The sequence below is a fragment of the Felis catus genome, chromosome E1 (genome assembly GCF_018350175.1).
Source record: "Felis catus isolate Fca126 chromosome E1, F.catus_Fca126_mat1.0, whole genome shotgun sequence".
NCBI lineage: Eukaryota > Metazoa > Chordata > Mammalia > Carnivora > Felidae > Felis > Felis catus.
Genome location: NC_058381.1, coordinates 12,602,544 through 12,622,211, shown reverse-complemented (window position 1 = coordinate 12,622,211; position 19,668 = coordinate 12,602,544). Strand labels below are relative to the sequence as shown.

Genomic DNA, 19,668 nt, shown 5'->3' with positions numbered 1-19,668 from the left:
GGCAAAATCCTTAAGCAGGCTCTTCACAAAATTGGATATCCAAATGGCTAAGAGTCTTTCGAAAAAGGCTCAAGATCATCCGTCATCAGGCAAATGCAACTTAAAGCCACTGAAAGACCACTTGACAGTCACTCATCAGAATGGCTAAAGTTAAAAGATGCCAACACCAAATGGAACTCTCAAAATTACTATTAGGAGCATAAAATAGTATGGCCATTTTGGAAAAAGGTCTGACAGTGTCTCCTAATTTGGTCTCATAAAAGGCAATTTTTCTTACACCTTCCATAAGACACAGCATTCTTGGTAAAGACCCAGCAGGAGTGCTACAATACAGACACTGACAGAGGTGTTCAAGAATGTGTTCAAAAGAGGTGTTCAAGATTTATTCGTAATGGTCAAAACCCGAAAGCAACCCGAGAGCAGATAAATAAATTATAGTATGTGCCCACAATGGAATACCATTCAGTGACGACAAGATAACATAGATGAATCTCACAGATAATGTTGAACAAAAGACATTAGACACTAAAAAGTGCACACTATGATTCTGTTTATGTGAAATTCCAGAAAAATCAAATTAGCTAATGATGCTAGAAGTCAAGGACAGTCCTTACTTGAAAGCGTGGGCCACTGATTGGAAGAGCTGTGAGGGAACCATAAGTGTTCTCTGCCGCGATTTGGGTAGTGGTCATGTGGCAGTGACCTTCAAGCTTGCACCTTAATTAACAAACTAGTAAAGGGTAACCTGTAGTTCATGTGATTCATAAACAGCAGTGGGTGGGAGGGAGCACAGCTTCAAGTGTGAACACGATGAGGGTCGGAGGAAGGCTGGTCAAGTCCCCCTTTCGGAAAAGAAGTTTGCCGCCACCCCCACAGTCTTGTGAGTCCCTGCCCCTCTTCTGGGACTCAGTTTCCCCAACTGCGGAGTGGATCCAGAGATCTCCACGGCTTCTTACACTTCTGTCTCTTTTGGGGTGAGGCGGTATTTCACCCCTATCCCAAACGAGTCTTCTCAGGATTGTCCCTCCTCACCAGCCATACCTGCATAAAGGTCGGATACGAAGCACCAAGCCTCCCAAGGTCCCAGCTGTGTGACCTCAGGTCTTTCAGTGCCTCGGGCCTCTATTTCCTCATCTGTAAAACAGAGTCAAGCATACCTATTTTTCAGGTTTGTGATGAGAATTTTCACTGAGTGCAGGGAGTCGTTACTGAGCGCTCCCTGTAGCTTACCAGGGCTTTGCTATGCACACGCTGTGCACACAGCAAGTGCTTAATAAATGGTGGCTTCGAGAGGACGATTAGATTCCCCACGGTGGTTACATCTTTTTGAGAAGGGGTCCGTGTGGGGGGCCCAAAGTTGCTTGCGGGTCAAACGCAAGAGGGGAAAGGGGTCCTGGTGCAGACGGGGAGAGCGTTGTTTTGTTTGCGGCGGCGAGTGGAACGCGGCCAGCGAGGCGCACGGCCCCTTTAAGAGTCGAATGGAATGTATCAAAACAAAAAGGTCGCGCGCCCACTGGCTGCGCGCCGCACGTGACCTCACAGCTGATTTCCTGGCCCCCCTCCTTTTTTTTGTTGCTGCCGCCGCCGCGGCCGCCGCCGAGTGTCAGTTTCTGCGCCGCCGCCTGCGGTCTCCCGGCTGCGGGCTGCCGGCCGTCCCGAGTCTCCGTCCCCGCCGCCGCCGCCGCCGCCACCGCCGCCGCGGGCCCGCGCACCGCTCCGCGCGCCCGGCCCTGCCGAGCAGGCGCGGGCCGCGGGTCCCAGCGGCCGCTGCCCGGCGCGCAGATGGCGCACTCGGCGGCCGCCGCGCCGCTGGGCGCGCTGGAGCAGGGCTGCCCCATCCGCGTGGAGCACGACCGCCGACGCCGCCAGTTCACCGTCCGGCTCAACGGTAACGCGGCGTCCGGCCCGCCCCCGCCTTTTGTCTGCGAGCAAGCGGGGCCCGCCGAGGCCGCCCCCTAGCTGGGGCGCGCGCCCCCGGCCCGCGGCCCGGGAGGGGCGTCGCGAGCGCGCGCCGCGGGGTGGCCTCCGGCGGCCGCCGCTTGGGTGCTGCTCCGCCCGGCGCCCCGGGATCAGGCCGGGGTCTGCGCTCGCGGGCTTGGTGGGGGCGCGGCCGACTCGCGGGCTGGGGAGGAGCGGGCTGCCCGGGAGAGGCGCGCCCACGCGGAGCGCCCCGGGCAGGCGGGCAGGGGACTCCCTCCGCCCCCACCTCCCCCCCCCCCCCCCCCCCCCCGGGAAGGCAAAGGTAGAAGTAGGGCCAGCTCGGGTGTTCTGCGGCCGGCACCCTGCTTCAGCTACTCGGGACCGTCACCTGCTGGAGCGCGGCTGTTTTCCGGTGTTGGACACCCCCTGAGGGCTGCCGTCAGTGGTCCTGGAGTGTGGGTCAATGGGGACGTCTCCCCTTTCCCTGGGTGCTAAATGGCTTCTTGCCGCCCCCCGGACTTTAGCTTTCCTGCACCGACAGAGTTGGGAGAATCTTCTGAGCAGACCTAGGGTGGAGGGAGAGAGTGAAGTGTCTGCCCCGGTGGGGACGATGGAGGGGAAGGTGTCACCGTCAGCCCCATTGGCTCTCAGGCTTTGGCCAAGTTGCCTCATCTGTGTGCCCCAGTTCCATCTTTGCAATGGTAATACCACCAGTGCACTCCTCTCCGCTGGTTGTAGGGATGAAATACAATAATGAGAGTGAAGAAGGCTTAGAATAGCGCCGGCAGCATAGAGCAAGTGCTGATCAGCGTGGACTGATCACTGTTTTTAAAACCAGAAAGTAAAGTCGCGTCTTCATTTCCTGTAAAGAAAGTTTCCACCACTTACTAACCCATACTCCCTCCCGGCTAAGAGGTCTGGGGGATTGAAAAAAGAATTATAAAATCCAGGACCATGAACTCCTTGTGCACCGCATTAATAACTTTTTCTTCCCTCCCAGCTGGGCCCCTGGAGGCAGTGTCCAAGCCGGAAGGGCCCTTAGGGGCCATTGTGCCCATTTCTGAGAAAGGAAGGCAGGGGATCAGAAAAGGGAAAGGCTTGCCTGAGGTCGGGCAGTAAGTTAGGGCAGAGCTGGGATAGAATCCTACCTGGTGTGACTCCTGGAATGGGCTTGTCCAGCCTGCACTTGGAAGCAGTCAGGAAAGGCTGGGGCTGGGGCTGGGGCCTGGACATTTCTCAGGCCCTACCACATCCCGGTGGTGTGGGCACTATCACCTCCACGTTATGGATGAGTAAACTGAGGTTTGAACCACAGGGACAGTGATTTGCCCCGCATTACCAAGCGCCAGAGCTCAAACCCAACTGACCCTATGCAGCGTTCTTTCCTTGTGGACCTAAGGCCTTCCACCGCCATGGTGCTCGCTGTGGCCTAGCTGGCCATGACACTCAGGGCTGGCCATTCCTGTGTGGAGGGTCCTTGGGGTTTTTCAGATCCTCTTTTCTGAGGTTCCAGAGAGGCCTCTGGTTCCCTTGGGGGCTCCTCTATACATTCATAGAGACAGAAGAAAAAGGGAACATTTGGGGTTTTCCTTTTTTTTGCAAATCAGTACAGCCGAAGGACAGCCCTCTAGAATTGGCTGTGGTCAAGGCTGGATGTGGGCCTGGCTTTATTTCTGAACTTGCCTCCTTCCCTTCCCCAGATGGCTAAGTATAAAATGGCCTGGGCTCCCCAGCCAAGCCCCGGGAGGAGTGGGAGGCGGCCAGCTTCTCTCCAGCCTGCAAGGTGGGGTCTGGGTGTGTATATGGGGAGGGGATGGAGATCATCTCTCTCTGGGCCCAGTCCTGCCTCGGCTGCCGAGGGGAAACAGCCTGTCACGGCGGCTCCCGAACCGCAGAGCAAGCCCTGGAGACTGGCTCCTTGTGCCCCTTGAGAGACGTGAATGCCTAGGCGGACAGCCAGAGCAGCCCCAGGGCTCCTGGTGCAGGCTCTGGGGCCATCCCCCCTGGCAGAGCTGTGCTGATAAGCTTCCAGCAAGCTCTGGTTCTGGGTGAGGGAAGAGACTGAGCAGCTGCATTCAAGTCCTCGCGTTCCACGAAGGCCCTGGGCATGTGAGGGGCGGGGGGAGGGGACACTGCCCTTCCCGTTTTGCGGATGAGGATGCTGAGATACAGGGAAGCGACCGACTTGCTCGAGGTCTTGTACCTGGGAAGGGAAGAGTTGGGATTCCTTCCACAAGTCCTTATTGAGCACCTACCGGGTGCCGAGCATCATTCTAGGTGCTGAGTCCTCGTGGAGCTGACAGTCTAAAGGGGTAGTGAACAGTAAAGAAAGCTTAAAGTGTCCTAGAAACCAAGGGCCTGGTGAGGAATAAAGCAGGGCAGCGGGAAGGTGTGTTGGGAAAGGGCTGCCGTTTAGAATCAGATGTCCAGAAGGGCCACTCTGGGAAGGTGCCATTTAAGTAAAGACATAAAGGAGGCAGGGAAGGGGGTTCTGAGTGGAAGAAGCAGCAAGAACAGGGGCCCTGCGTTGCCTGGTGTGTATCCAGAGAAATAGGGAGTGGAGTATGGAGAAAGGAAGATTCGGGGATCGCAGCAGATAAGATCAAGAGGTCATGGGGTGGGGGGGTACCAGGGCCACAGAAGCCACTGAGGACTTGGCTTTGACTCTGAGTGAGGTGGGTGCCTGGGAAGGTCCTGAGCGGAGGAGGCTAGACGGGATGTTCTGGGCTCCTTCCAGCTGCTCCCAGGGACCAGACTGTGTGGGGCAAGATAGGAGCAGGGAGGTAGCTACTGCACTAGTCCGGACATTGTGAGGAGGGCTGGGGAGAAATGGCCGGGTCCTGAAGAGACGAAGAAGGACGCGTGGGTAGAGCATGAGATGATGCCGGAGCTCAGGCTTGTCCCCCACATCCAAGTTCTGAAACACTAGCTTGCGCATCCCCATTTCCCAGGAAACAAGGGCACACAGCCAGTAGGCATCTAAGCCAGAATTGAGCCCCTATCCCTGGCAGGTCCCTTCCTTGACCTCTCCTCTCCCCTCCCAGCCGGGGCCGAGTTTCCCACATGCTGCAAGTAGGAGGGTCATCTGGGGGGTCCTAGAATCCTGGTGCTTTCCACATCCTCTCTGACCCCCATTTCGCAGATGGGAAGACTAAGTCTCCAGAGAGTTGGCAGGTACCTAGAGCAGGGAGGACGGAGAGGATGCCTGCACTGGCGAGAGGACTAACCCAGTCTGTGGACGGACTCGCCTGGGGGACCCGCAGGCTCTGGCCTCATGTGCCTCCTGGCTGTGCTGGGTTCTGCCCCTCGCACTTCTCTGGGTCACAGCCCCGATGTCTAACCCGCCTCGAGCCACTGATGTGTAGCCCCTCCCCAAACCAGCCTCTATATGTGCAGATGCCCAGAAAAGCCAGCCGGGTGCTTCTTGGGCCTGCCCCCCTGCTCTGGCACCCACTTGTCCTCAGTCTGCCACTTAGGCTCCCGGAGGGAGCAGAGGGCCCGGGTTCCGGCTTTGCCTCTGCTTCAGTTTCCTGACCTGTACAATGGGTGTTTGGATCCACCGGCCCCCGACTCAGGGCCCGTTCTGGCACAGCAGGGTTGGTGGCTCTCTCCAAAAGTCCCACATCTCCAACCCTGAATCCCGGCTCCTCCTTCCGGCCTGCCAGGGAAAAGAATTTCTCGGCGACCACTTCCCCTGATGGCTTCCCGGGGACCTCGGTCCTCAGTGGGGCCGGATGGAGGGTGCCAGAGTGGAGACACCCAGGGCAGGGCCCCATTAGCGGAACAGCTGTAACTTTCTTCAGAATCAGTTACAGTTCATGATCTCGATGTGATTCTGCGGTCCGGGAGAGTGGTACTGATTGTCCCAAGCAGGAGAGGTAAGGTCTTGGACACAGAGGTCTCAGGATTGGCCTGAGGTCCCCTGGCAAAGCTGGGACTGGAACTCAGGGCCCCGCTCTGCCCTGGGCTTGTTCCTGTGGCCCCCCAATGGCGAGCACTGACCCCCTTGCTAGTGAGGCTTGGAGTTCTTGGCAGTTCATGGGACCTGGCCCAGATAAGGGTCTGGGGCCCAAGGAGGCGGCAAGAACAGTTCAACAAAGGCTGGGGGGTCAAGAGCTGGGTGTGTGTAAGGAGCCACAAGGCCAGTGTGGCTGGACCAGGTCCCCCCCCAGGTGAGAGAAAGGATCCAGTGGGCGGACTCAGGGAAGCCAGCAAGGCAGCCGGAAGAGGGTGCCTGTGCACACGTGAGCACTGGCCAGATTCCAGGCACATTTTGAAGGTTATGTCCATGGACCTGCTGAAGGATCAGGTCAGAGTTTGAGAGGAAAGCAGGGCACGGAGGGCCCTGAGGATCTTGGCCTGAGCCACGGGAAGGTGGCCGTTTTCTGGGGCTCTCCAGGCGTCAGGTGTGGGTGGTTGGGACCAGGTGACCTTTGCTGCCTCTCTAAGGCCCAGGTGCCAGGCCACGGGCCAGGCTCCCCAAGACTGTTCACTAGGGGTCTCTGGGTCCTCCCCAGCCTGGAGTCCTGGGTCTGGCCAGCGGGAGAATTCGGTACAGAGCTTTTCCCTCACACGTAGCCCACCCACCCTGGTGGCCCCAGATGCCTTTTTGTACCTCTTTCAGGTAGAAAACTCTCCTAAGTGAACTCAGCCCCACATGCTGCCAGCCTGTGTGACTGCCTCTTGGAGCCTCAGTTTCCCCATCTGTAAATGGGGCTGTAAGAACCTTACCCATTTTGTAAGACCGTGGAGAGGATTGGTGTGTGGAGAGAGCTGAGCACGGGGCTGCCCGTGGCAGGGCCCCACAGATGTGAGCTGCCTGTCATCTCCCTGAAGGCCAGCCTGGGAAAGCCAGGACCCCAAAGCGCCTTCCTACTGCTCTCCCTCCTTCATTCGGGTTTGCCCCCTCCCCAGCCACTGGTCTGAGAACGTTCCACCTCAGGGCCTTTGCACATGCTGTTCTTAACCACCTGGATAGCTCAGCCCCTGCATCTCCTCTTGGATGGTTTGCCTCCTCCAGGTCTTTGCTCCAAAGAGGCCTCCCTGTATACTCTGTTTAAAATGGTAGGCCTTCCCTCTTTGCTGTCCAACTGCTCGCCTCGAGTCTTCTATTACGGTGGTTTTGTTTCTCTGTCTTCCTCCGCGAAGGCAGGGTCAGTCCGTTTTCTTCACTGCTGCATGCATAGCATCCAAAACCCTGCCTGACACATAGTAGACCCTCCGTGAGTTTGGGGGTAATTAAATGGCCAGGGCAGGCAGACAGCTCCTCCGGTGACTGGTGACCAGCTCGGGCCCAAAATAGCCTCCTGGTTTCTGCTCTCCTGTCCTGGGTGAGCTGGAGTAACTCCAACAGATGCAGGAGCCGAGAACCGAGTCCCTTGCGACACAGCTGGGGCGGGCTGCCGTGGAGGCCACAGCCGGACCCTGGCCCCAGCTCAGCCGGCAGAGCCACAGTTGGGACACAAGGAGGAGATGTTGGGGGTCTGGAGGTGGGGGGAGGAGGCAGAACTGGGGCCACCATCACTGGGGCTGAGAAGGGGAAAGGGCGTTCCAGGCAGAAGGAACTGCCAAGGCAAAGGCCGGTGGCAGGAGGCGGGAGGCATGTTGGGGGCGGGGGCAGGAAGAGAACTGGGCTGAGGCTCCGGAGGCCTGGGTGGCAGTTTCCCCTGGCACTCGCTGTAGTACTTGGATCTCTGGAGCTCAGTTTCCCCATCTGGAAATTGGAAGATGAATTGTAGCCTCCCTCCTGGAGCTCTGGGGAGAAACAGAAAGCCTCCCGCATGGGATCGGGCCCTGGTGCCGTGTCCGACTTGCTGCAAGACCCTGGTCTGGTCATTTCTATCTCTAGGCCTGTCCGTCTTCCACACCCGCCATAGACGGGGAGCCCAGACGGCACTAGGGGCGAATTCTCTGGGATGCTTTAAAGTTAAAACACATGAGAGACAATTCGCTTTTAAAAATTAGAAAGATGGGGTGCCTGGGTGGCTCAGTGGGTTGAGCGTCCAAGTTTGGCTCAGGTCATGATCTCACGGTTTATGGCTTCGAGCCCCACATTGGGCTGTGTGCTGTCAGCATGGAGCCTGCTTTGAATCTTCTGTCCCCCCCACCCTTCACCCTCTCGTGCTCACTCTATCTCAAAAATAAAATTTTAAAAACATTACAAAAATTAGAGAAAGACACTTGGCACTGACATGTTTTCTTTTAGGGGCAGTGATTTGTGTTTTCTAATCTCAGGGCCTTTGCATTGACCGCACCCTCTGCCTGTCCCTCCCTCAAGCACCCCCTCGACTCAGAGGTTTTCTTGGAGGGATCTCCCCAGACTGCCCCCCTGGCTAAATGGCCCCATCTTGCCCCCAACCCACTTTACTTTTTCCTTCGCACACTTGCAACTGTCTGAAATGATAAACCGTGGAGTTGTTCTCAACTCTTGTTTCTCTCACTTACCACGTCCGAGTCATCGGCACACCCTGCTGGCTACACCTGCAAAACACCCTCAGACTCTGATCCCTTCTCGCACCCCCACTGCCCCCACCCGGGGCTGTGTCCCCATCATCACTCACCTGGACTAGTGCAGCAGCCGCCTCAGCTGTCTCCCTGCTCCTGCCCCCGGTCTGTTCTCGAGGCTGCCGGACGGATTCCACGAAGTCGTGAGTCACCTCCTGCCCCTCCTCTGCCCACGACCCTCCTATGGCTCACAGCTCACAGAGATCTAAGAGGCTCTGCGGGAGCTGCTCCTGTCACCTCCCTGTTCTCACCTTCTCCCGCTTTGCCCACACTGCTCCAGCCGCCCGAGCCTCCTCACTGTCCCTCAAACACACCACGCCCGCTCCTGCTTCAGAGCCTTTCGCCAGCTGTTCCCTCCGACAAAACACTGTTCCCCCAGACGTCCCAGGGCTGACTCCCTCTGCTCCTTCCTGTCTCTACCAGACACTCCCTCGGCCACACCCTCTGCCACGCTACACATTAACTTGTTTTCCTTGTTTATCCTCTGTCTCCCCTTCTAGCCATTTCCACGAGGGCAGGGCTCTTTGTCTGGCTTGCTTGTGGGTGAGTCCCAGTATCAGAAACAGTGCCTGGGGCTCAGTAAACACGTGTTGGGTGGAATGGATGGATACATGGTTGAATGGACAGATGGACCGATCAGACGGCTGGGGACTAGATGGGTGGCTGCATGGCTGAGATGGCTGTGTAGGTGGATGAGTGGGTAGATGGATGGCTGGTGCTGAGGTTGCTACTCAGAGCGTTTTGTAGAGACGACCTCATTTAGTCGTCCAGCTACGTATGAGGAGTGCTTTCTCATATCCCCACTTTATGGATGAGGAAACTGAGGCACAGAGACATTATTCAGGATCCGACTCCAGCAGCGTGCCTCCAAGTGCCCGTCCCTCCACCACTTGCCTGAGTCAGGCCCCGAGAGTCGTCACAGCCTCACCTGTTCACCACCCTCCGTCCGCAGGATGTCACGACCGGGCCGTCCTGCTGTATGAGTACGTGGGCAAGCGGATCGTGGACCTGCAGCACACGGAGGTCCCCGACGCCTACCGCGGGCGCGGCATTGCCAAGCACCTCGCCAAGGTAGGGGGCGCAGAGGGTGAAGGGTGGGGAGAGGGAGCCGCCCCCGCGTTCAGCTAAACCATGGTCCCGGGGGCTGATCGGGGCCTGTGTCTTGGCTGACGTGTAGACGGGTGCCCCCCGCCCCGGCCAACAGGTTACAGCTGGGAGTATGCAGGCGTCAGGCAGCACACTTTGCCTTCCCCCAGCTCCTCTGGGGCCCGGGTTTCTGTAGAGCTAAGCCTCCTGGCCACTGATGCCTGCCGTGCGTCAGGAGCTCACTGGCTGGGGCCGCAGCACCCGGCATATAGTCCGTAGGCGCTCAGTAAATCCTTCCCGAACAAGTGGATGAATGAACGTTCGAGTACATTGGCTTGTGCTGCAACCCCCAACCCCAGCCCCTTCATCCAAAAGCCCCTCAAACCCCAGGCCGGCTGAAGAGCACGTTTGGGCTTCATGCGGGGAACCGCAGCCTGGAACGGAACGGCCTTCCGTTCGTTCTCCCGAGGGCCACTCCAGGCCCACGTTCCCTCCGCCCGTCCTTCGAACCTCCACCCCGACCTCGGGCCTCTGTTCCTCCTCCAGCCTCTGCCCTGGTTTAGTTGCTGACCGGGGCCAGCGGCTTGTGCCTGAGTATTTCAGACGTGGCTGTCTTCTTCCTTTAAGTGGGACGAGCTGTGAGTCGGTGTGGGGGGGCTGTCCCGTGTGACTGAGGAGGAACCCCGGGAGCTACCCACCTGGGTAGAGGGGAGGTGGGCCGTGGAGCGGGGTGCGCCCCTCCCTCACGGCCTCGGCCAGCCACGGGACCTGCTGGAGGCCCCGTCCGGGACTCCCCTGAGCTGTGCCTGCCGAGGGCACCAAGTGTTCACCGTGTGGCCTCTGACGGGTATCTTCTTGGGCCTTCGGTTTCTTTTTCTGCGAAACGGGAGCAGAGACTGGAGTCTTGTCTCTTGAGGGTCTCAGGTCGTGAGTCCTGAGACGGGGTGTGGACGGTGAGATGCACCAAGGCCTGCTCGGGCACGTGGGGCTGGAGGGTCACGCTGGCCAACCTGGAAGCACGGGGTCCCTAGTAGGTGCTCAGTAAATGCTGCTCCCCTTCATCAGACCAGCCAACCCCACCCGGGCTGTCTTCCACTTTGTTTCAGCAAACGTTTATTAAACACCAGCCGTGTGCATCATCCTGCCAGGCACCAGAGGCAGGGCGTGCACCAGACAGGCCCTCGTTCTCCGTCTCGTGAGCTCGTTGGTGCACACAACCACAGCCACAGATGAAGGCCACACACTGGCACCCTCATCGCTTCCCCCACGATTGGCTTTGGGAGCCCTGTAAGAACTAAGCGTGACCTCTGCTGGGTGCGGGGGGCCCTGGGGCGCCCCTGACCCAGCCTGAGGGTAAGGTTCCAGAAGGAGGCATCAAATGAGTGGCCACGTGGAGATGAGGGGAAAGGCGCTGTAGGCGGCAGGTGCCTTGGGAGCACAGAGGCCCTGAGCTCAGCCGGGGCAGGTGCATTGGGTGACAGATGTCCTGGTGGCTGGCTGGTGGGGAGGGGCGGGGAGGGAGGGGACGGGCCAGACCGGCCACGGGGAGGGGGTTCTCCTGCTCCGTGTCCACCCGATGCCGTTCACGAGCGCAGAGCTGTGCCCGCGTGGCTGCCTGGGTAGAGACTCCCTCGCAGGGCGGTTTTGAGCGGGGCCTCTGGATCCAGTCCTGGCCTGTTCACTTCAGTGCCGTGTGGCCTCGGGCAGCGCACCAAAGCTTTCTGCCTCGGTTGCCCCAACTGGAAGAGGAGGGTGGCGGCAGCACCTCCCACCTTCCGTCGCAGACCAGGCAGAGCATCGGCCGAGGCAGCCAGCTCCCGCCCTCGGGGTCGGGGAGCGGCCCGGGAAGCGCGGTGGCCGGGGTGCGGGCTCCGGGCACTGACCGCCTTTCTCTCCGCCCCGCCTGCCAGGCCGCTCTGGACTTCGTAGTGGAGGAGGACCTGCGGGCCCATCTCACGTGCTGGTACATCCAGAAGTACGTCAAGGAGAACCCCCTGCCGCAGTACCTGGAGCGCCTGCAGCCATAACCCCGGCCCCGCAGGGCGGGAGCCCTCCATGCCAGACCTCTCCTCACGGCCTTCGCCCTGGCCCTCCGCGTGCTCTCAGGAAACCCGCCCCCGCCCCGGGGGACAGACTCAGAGTTATTTTTGTAAGGACACTCACCTGTGGCCCCTGGAGGCCGCTGGCCGAGGATGGGCAGTGGTCCAGCTACCCCGGTAAAGGGGAGGCCGGGCAGCCGAGGGTCCGGCCGCTCCCCCTCCTCAGACGCTGGCTGGCTTCTCAGAAGGCCACCCGGGCCGTTTGCGGGCAGGCCTGCGAGGGCCTGCCGCCAGGACCGGAGTGTGCTCAGGGGCGTCCCGCGGCCAGTCTGGCTCCCCCCTGCTGTTCCCAGCTCTGTGATTGGCAGTAGGGCCAATTTGGGGCCCCGTCTGCCACCACCTACGTCTGTGTCCTTTCTGCAGATGAGGAGGGTGTCCCCCCGAGTGGAGAGGTGCAATAAGAAACCTCGTGTGCCAACTTCCCGGGGGCGTAGCACCGAGCCACGGCTGCCACCAGCACTGCCCCTTCTCTTCCTCCGGCTCGTGTGCCCTGGCGCCGGGGGCCAGGCCAGGGCGAGGGGCGAGCCTCCTTCATGTGCAGAGCCCGGAACGGGTGCGCACGTGAGCACACATGCACACGCACACACATGCACGCACACACACGCATATGCGCACACACACAGGACACTGTGCAGGGCTGTGCGTCAGCGGAGGGAGCGCCGGGTGTTCTCTCCGCGGTACCTGTTCCCTTCACTCCTTGCCCCCTGGCCTGTCAGCTCTGCAGGAAATCGACACCCACCCGCTACCCGCCCCCACCCTCCGTCTGCCTGGAGCCAGCTCCGGGTGTGGCCCGAGCAACCAAGCACTGGGAAGCCCCCCTTCACCGGCCCCTTGGCCACCCGCAGGGTGGGCTTTCTCAGAGATGACCCTTTGGAGCTCGAATGGGAGGGAGGCGAACTGTCCTCAAGGAACCGTCCTCAGCACCCAACGGGAAGAAACATTTCTGCAGAGGGATTTCCTTCACGGCCGCTGGATGTCAGAGCTGCTTTTCTTTCTTGGCAAGCTGGTGGCCGGGCACGTTCTGTGGCCTGGCTGGAATTCCGGGGTTCCTCCCAGACCAACTTTCCTGGCCTGGGAGGTGCACGCCAGCACCCTTTGTTCTGCCGGCCTTGTGAGCTGGCTAGAGCTCGGGGTCCTGACCTGTGCCCTACTTCCCACAAGGTCAAATCCGTGCCCGCTCCTCTGTGGGGCTGGAGGGCGACCCTGGGGTCAGAGTCCCTCTGGGGGACTCTGAGATGTCAGTTAACAGCACATCTGGAGGGGTCTCCTGTCCCCTTCGGGCCTCCGACTGGGGGAGGGTTTGGGGAGGTGTGTGTGTTCGGGGTACTGGTTGCCAGGTGACCCCTCCCTTTTCTCTGACTCGCCGTGGCATCCACTGGCCTGCGGTCGGCCTTTTCCGCTCACCTCTTCGCTTCCAGTCTCTGCACCAAGCTCACCGCTACCACCGCAGCAGCTCAGGGGCCACCTCAGACATTTGCACAGACACCTTCTCACCCAGTGGCAGGAACTCTAGATCAGCAGGTGCACAGAGGCCCGACAGCCTGCCCACTGGGGGTCCCTGAGCCCCAGAGAGGCACTGCCCTTAGCATCCCCCACCCACTCCACGTGCCAGCCCCCAACCCCACTCTGGCCTCCAAGAATTCCCCGAGGGCTGAGGACACCCCTCACTTTCCCACCGTGCTCCTCAGCTCTGTTTGCGAAGGGCTACCGCGAGGAGTCAGAGAATCGCCTAGGCCTCCGCTGGGCTGGGAGTCCCTGGGCAGGAAGAACCCAGCAGGAAGTAGGCTCGGCTGCCGAGTCCCCTCCGAGGCTGGGGGTATCGCATCCCTGGTGCGGTCTGAGGAAAGAGCAGGCTGTAGGCCCAAGAATGGACAGATGGGCCAGTCCAGGAGCTGGGCCTTCTCCCTCTGACTCCTGAGGCAGTGGGGTTGGGGGTCCCCTCCCACTCCCCACCCACACATGCCTTCCCAAGGTCAAGCACAGACTCAGTCATGAAAACTCCTCCCCAGTAGCTCAGCAAGCTGGTGCTGCTTCCCTCCCTGGTCTGCAGGGTGATGTGGGTACCAGGAGAGTACTTGGCCCCAGGGTCCCCCCGGCCCATCCACGGGAGGGTGCCCTGCAGCAGTGGCACACGGGACCCCAGGGCCTACAGGAGCAGAGAGCCAGGTGGCATCAGGAGGGAGCAGCCCTGTTCCAGTCCCCAGGATGTCCCAGCCCGAACCTGTGTTCTTACAGCAGGTGACGTGCCACACTGGCCAGCGTACACCCAAAACACTTAGTACTTGAACCAGGAGAAATGCAGGGTCTCGGGGGGCCGTGTACAGCCCTGGGCCCAGGAACAGCTCGTCCCCAGTTCCTGCAGGAGCAACCTGGAGCCTCCTCAACTCCGGCTGCCTTAAAGGACCATTGCCCCCACTATGGGGCCCTCAGCCTTCAGCAGAGTCTCCAAGCAACAGCCTGCTCTCTGAGGCTGGGACCCCGCCGTCTGCAGCAGACGCGGGCCCTGGAGCTCCCAGCCCACCTCCACCGGCCTGCCCCGGTGCTACTCAGTCTGTTCCAGCCTCACCCCCACCCATCCGGGGAGTTCCGGGAGCCCTTCCTCAGGAGGCGGGTCACGCGGGCCAGTCCTTGCACCACCCTGCAGGGGCAGGGGGACGCTTAGGGATCCCACCCGGGCCCCCCCCTTCCAGCAGATCTCCCCCAAGGGCCCCGCGCTGTCCTGCCATGTCTCACTTTGTGGGTTTTTCTTGCCCAGTCAAAATAGGGGGTAACTCATGTGCCTTTCCTACTCAGGACCTGTTCCATGTGGTGTCTGGGCCAAGGCTGGTCTCCAGACCTGCTCCCTTTTGTTATGTTTCAAACTCCTGAACAGATCGCATGGCATACATTTCAATAAAAGGTGTGATGTGGCGTGCGGGCCCCAGGACTGCTAGATGCGACAGGGTGGGCGCTCACAGGCCGGGGTGGGGGGGCGGCGGTTCCCCAGCATCTCGCGCCTTCCCCACAGCAGTCTGATCCCTGGCCCCCTTCTACCTATTCGATTCGGGAGCCGTGGGGTGTGAGGAAGGAAGGGAGAGCAGGCCTGGCAGGCGGTCTCCATTCTGTCCCTGGTCCCTGGCATTCAGCCGCTTATTTAATGAGCAGCAAAGCCCCCATTTTCAGGTAAGGAACTCGCTGCGACAGGCACCAGGGCTTGGCTAAGGTCTCCCGGCCAGACACCGGTCGTGTCAGGATCCGGGGACTTTGGCATCGTTTCCCGTGCCGCAGCTCCCACCTCCTGAGGCCACGGCCGTGCTCTCAACAAGGCCAGCGGGGCAGCTGGACGGGGGTCACCAGGAAAAGGCTGTGAGGTCCCGTCACCTCACGTCAGCTACTGCTCTTAGGCATGGCCCTCTCCCCGCCAAAGAGCCTTGTCGGGAAATCCTGGTCCAGTGGTGCGGGCCTCTGGGGTAAGCCGGGCACTGTGCTCGAGGACTGTGTGGCCCCGTCGTGTGTGTGTCCCGCTCCCTACCCACGACGCCACTGCCCGGGGAGGGCGGGACCCTTGAGTGGGAAGTTTTTCTCCTAGTCCTCACTCGGAATTACGGTGCTAGTCCGAACAGAACGGGAAGGCACCACGATCACCAGGCCCTTCAGAGTTTCCGTCCGGCTTCGTCGTCACAGCCATGCCGTGAGATCCCGGTTCTTAGGCCTGTTTTACGGATGAGGAAACTGAGGCTCAGAAGCGGGGAGTCATTAGGCTGCAGCCCACATAGCTAGAGAGCAGGGGAACCAGGATCCACACCTAGCTCCTGCCTCATGCTGCTGCGCTTGTGTGTCGTGAGATCTTACTTTAGGTGACAAATGGTAACCGAGGGCAATCCACAGATAACTCTTCTGGCAGCTTCTCTGCTCGTTTGGAAGGCTGAGGACGGTTCCGTGCCGAGCTACGAGGTGCATCACTAATCGGGGGGCCCAGCGGGCGTGAGAAGACATCGCGTGCAGCTGGGGTAGGACGTTCGAGCATTCGCTCACATTGTCCCTTCCCCAGTTCGGGATTCTCTGATTTGCTCAAGTCCAGCCAAGTGTCCCCTGTGCTATTCTCAGGGCCCCGCTCCTTCCAAGTCAGCACCGTAAAGTGCACATCAGAGTCTGGCGAGGCTGGGAACGCGACGGACTTGTCACCACAACCAGCCAGATCCTATCCGGGGTTCTGTTTGCAGTCGTATCCGGCCGACAGCTACACGATATCAAAGACGGGCTTTTCTGGCCTCGGACGCTTTGTGGTTTGGGACCTGCGCCTCAAGCCGAGCCCTGGGTTTTCCTCCCTCTGGCTCCAGCGCAGCCCCCGCTGCCAGCCCATACCAGAGCATCTGCGCCTGTGGTCCCCATCACGGTGACTGGGGACAGCAGCCAGGGGGGCTCCAGGCCCCGCCTTCCGGCAGCGAGGTCATGCGTGCGCTCCAGCGCAGCCGGGGCCCGGCCCCCCGATCCTCGGAGGCCGTAGCCCATCCCAAGAACAGCGGCCAGTGGAGAGTCAGCAAAACTGACTCTAGGTGCTTCAGACAGAGGGGATTTCGTGCGGGGACTGGTTACCAAACCATAGGAAGGATGAGAGGAGCCAGCGTGGAAGCTACCGGTGGGAGCCGGTGACAGAGTGTCGCCGCAAGCTGCGATCACTGGGCCGCTGGAAGGGCTTCGCTGCCCAAACAAAACCCCGGAGTACAGGCCCGCAGGTCCCTGCTGCCACCGCCGCTAAAAACGCCCCCAAATCCAGAAACTCCTTCACTGCCTTCTAGTCTCCTGCCGGCGCCTCCCTCGGGCAGAAATGACCGGGCAGCCCAATGCTAAGGGCTCTGGGAAGTGGGGCTTGCAGGCGTGTCTTCCCTGCGTGGTCCAGGGGAGGAAGGGACGTGGATGCACGCAGACAAGTAGCCGGGATAAAATATTCTTGCCAGCTAGGGGCGGGGCATCTGCCATCACGCCAGGCCATCTAGACGCCAAGGGCTGAAGCCGGCATGATCGAGAATGACAGGTCCCAATGCCAAGCCAACGCAGAAAGGCTGTCGGAATGGCCACTCCCATCGGGAGGCCCTCAGTCCTCAGGACGGTGGCGCCCCAGGGGCTGGCGTGTCATGAGCCTGTAGGAGGTGAAGGGGGACGCTGGCAGGCCAGAATCAGGGAGTTGGATGGGAGACCTGTGGGTTGAGGTTCGGCAACCTCCTGGATCAGGGAGAGGCTGGAAGGCAGGACGTCACAGGATCCTTCAAGAGGCTTCTTTCTACAGACTGTCCAGATGTGAGAGGCACTCCACGATGAAGTCACACGTTAGATGTGGGAAGATGCCGAGACAGGACAGGAATAAGCCTCTCCGCGGTCGTTCTGGAATCTAGAATAAGAAGAGTCGGGGAATAAGAATTCACTGGTGTTTCATCTGCTAAGACAAAACGGCCAACTAAAGAGCCACTTGCCCTCGTTGAAATTTCCCAAGACACCCGTGAAGGGACAGCCCTCCTTTTCCACGTGGAGACCCCACAGTTCAGAATGCCAGTCCCATTCCCACGTGGAGTAGCCGTTATGTGTCCCCGGAGGACATGAGGGTGAGCAAGGCAGATGGGGCTCCATCTTCAGGGGACCCACAGTGCGTGGCGGGGGTCAAAAGCACACACCCAGCCAGAAGAGCCCGTGACAAGGCTGCCGGCATACACAGGCGAGGCACCCACCCCACTCAGAGGGCCCTGGAAGGCTCTCTTGAAGAAGGAATATCTAGCTTGAAAGCTAAAAGAGGTGGGCTTTGTGAAGGGATCAGCGCACAGGCCCCACACGACGTGGTCCCCACGGCCTCTGACCTCATAAGCCACACGGGCTCCCCCGCCACCACTGTTCCTCATGCCTGCGAAGTCACTCCCACCTCAGGGCCTTTGCACATGCTGTTCCATGTGCACGGAATGCTCTTCCCCCAGACATCCTCAGGTGTCCCTCCCTTGCCTCCTTCAGGTCTGTGCCCAACCGTCACCTTTTCAGTGAGGCCTCCTTTCCCAGAGCCTACCCTGCCTTTCATGTTGCTACCCACCCATCCTGACTCCCTTACCCCTTCTCCAGTTTTCCCCGTCATCGCTCACCTCTTACGTTGCGTACATACCCGCTTTGCTTGGGATTGTTTGTTATTTGCTGTGTGCATCTCGCTGCAAAATACAAGCCCCGCGAAGACAGAATTGTTTGTTTTCCATGTTGCTCGTTTTGATATGCTCGTTTGGAGATCAGATCAGTGCCTGGCACATGTTTAAGGCTCAACGATACTTGCTGGATGGTTGGATGGATGGCTGGCTGGATGGACAGATGGGCAGACAGATGGAACAGTCGGGAGAGAAAGCTCTGAGTAGACCAAACAGCATGAGCAAAGGCCCAACAGTGAGGTGGCTTAGGGCATCTTTTGAAGTTGCCGGAAGTGAGGGAGTGAGGAAAGGAGTCTGGGGAGGTGGGCGGGCCAGATGATGGAGAGCCTTGAGCTGTGGCGGAGGCTGCTCACAACTGAATCTGTCTCCACTCGCGGACACACAGCTGCTGCACCTACCGGCCTCCGTGTGGCTGGCGTGTCCCTGGGCCCCGAGTCCTGGCCAATGGAACATGTGTGGAAACGAGCCGGGCTCCTTCCAGGCTCTGTCCTTCTCATTCCACTGCTGGATGAGTCGATGGCAAGGCTTTGGGGACAGTGAATCCACTCGTAAAGACCACGGGTCCCTGAACTGCTGCATGGAGACGAGGCCCCTGTCAAAACCAAACTCTTATTTGGGCTTGGGCCGAGCTGCATTTGGGGGCGTGTTTGTTATACCAAATAGTGCGCCAAAGGCGTCTTCAAGTAGGGCACCTCCAGGATCTACAGCCGGAAATTCGTAGCACGGGCTCAGTGGTCAGGCAGCGGGGACATATTACTGCAGAGTGGGAAGCTGGGGACTCATGTTCTGCAGGGGCCAAATGTTTGTGAACACCGTCCCCTGCGGTGCCTTGGGGGGCAGACCGGGCACCCACCCTGTGGCTCCGGGTTGGGGGGGGGGGAGTCCGGTGAAACAAGCTGGATACCCACGCGTGCGGCTTGTTCCTTCAGCTCGAGGCGAGGCGTGAGGAATACAGGTCTGCAGCCAGAAGAAAGGTGGGTGAAAGCGTTGCAGGCCTTGCAGTTGGAAAAGGCACCTGCTACCGGCCCCAAATAGCAGGGAATAAAACCGAAAACGTTTGAGCCAACAACCTTCTCGGTTCTGTGGGCAAAGGCCTCGGCCGCAGGCCAAGCTCAGGGGAAGCGTTGACTTGGCCTGCTCGCTAATCGTCTGAGAGGCTCGGGAGGTGAAGCATCAGTGAACTGAGACAGGGACAGACGAGTGATTAGAGAGCAAAGCAAAGAAGCCTCCAGAAAGCTATGTTAAAAAGAGAACCTCAGGTGTAGTCCCCTGGAACTTCCTGAAAGGAGAGCTCCCTGCATTTTGGAGGAAATCGCTCTTGCCAGAGAAGCCACGAGCCTGCGGTTTGACCCCCGAGCCACGCCTGTGTGGGCAGGCTGCGCAAAGTGTACAGACTCCTCCTCGGAGAAAACGGGCCTGGGAGGGTCCTCCCAGAGAGCAGAGCCAGGGCGGGGGGACCCCCGATGCCTGCTCCCTGGATCCCACCGTCGCTGGCCTGGTGCTGCCGCGTGCTCTCCCTTGTTCTGATGAGTTTTACCCGCATTCATCCCGTCCCTGTCCCACATCTCATTCTGGTTCAGAGCAGGTAGTAACTTGGCTCTTACTTCTAGATCCCGGGCTGCCGCAGGTGGAGAACATGGTGCATCCCTAAGAGATAGGAGGCCTCGAGCGGAAACGGGGTGTGGTGTGAGGGTGTGCCCCTGGTGGAGGGTGGTGCGAGCCAAGAAGGGGGACGCTACCTCTGGGTCGCCAGAGGGCAGATTGTTGCGGGGGCTCAGTAATTCACCAAAACTCCATTTCCTACCCTTCCTGGACAGATTGCACTTCCCGGCCTCCTAGGTGGTTAATGGCAGAAGTGGACGGAGGCTTTCAGAAGGTGGGGCTTCCCCCCCCCCCCCCCCGCC

At 59.8% G+C, this 19,668-nt stretch overlaps 1 protein-coding gene and 2 long non-coding RNA genes across 7 annotated transcripts; 1 reads left to right on the top strand and 2 right to left on the bottom strand.

Annotated features, from left to right (window-relative positions):
- Nucleotides 1-357: 357 nt before the first annotated feature.
- On the bottom strand, nt 358-1,563 carry LOC109494228. Its single transcript, XR_002738200.2, has 2 exons — nt 1,231-1,563; nt 358-1,134 (listed from the first exon to the last, which is right to left on the bottom strand). It is a non-coding gene; the product is annotated as an uncharacterized LOC109494228 (long non-coding RNA).
- A 38-nt stretch (nt 1,564-1,601) lies between these two features.
- On the top strand, nt 1,602-14,519 carry NATD1 (N-acetyltransferase domain containing 1). 5 transcript variants are annotated; one of them, XR_006589438.1, is made up of 4 exons: nt 1,602-1,888; nt 9,377-9,495; nt 10,617-10,863; nt 11,421-14,519. XR_006589438.1 is itself a non-coding variant. In XM_023243430.2 (3 exons), the coding sequence occupies exons 1-3, from the start codon at nt 1,783-1,785 to the stop codon at nt 11,535-11,537; spliced, it is 342 nt and encodes a 113-aa protein (XP_023099198.1). In that variant the 5' UTR covers nt 1,602-1,782; the 3' UTR covers nt 11,538-14,519. The 5 variants fall into 5 exon arrangements, 4 of the variants coding, with proteins under 4 accessions (XP_023099198.1, XP_006939987.1, XP_044900297.1 ...); XM_023243430.2 differs by lacking the exon at nt 10,617-10,863; XM_045044362.1 differs by lacking the exon at nt 1,602-1,888 and having other exon boundaries at nt 9,283-9,495; nt 10,617-10,797.
- A 185-nt stretch (nt 14,520-14,704) lies between these two features.
- On the bottom strand, nt 14,705-19,641 carry LOC109494227. The gene is made up of 2 exons (XR_002148922.3): nt 17,731-19,641; nt 14,705-16,977 (listed from the first exon to the last, which is right to left on the bottom strand). It is a non-coding gene; the product is annotated as an uncharacterized LOC109494227 (long non-coding RNA).
- Nucleotides 19,642-19,668: the final 27 nt, after the last annotated feature.

Excerpts from the sequence above, each read along its gene's own strand:
- NATD1 (XM_045044362.1), top strand. The coding sequence starts at position 11,703 with ATGGGCAGTGGTCCAGCTACCCCGGTAAAGGGGAGGCCGGGCAGCCGA.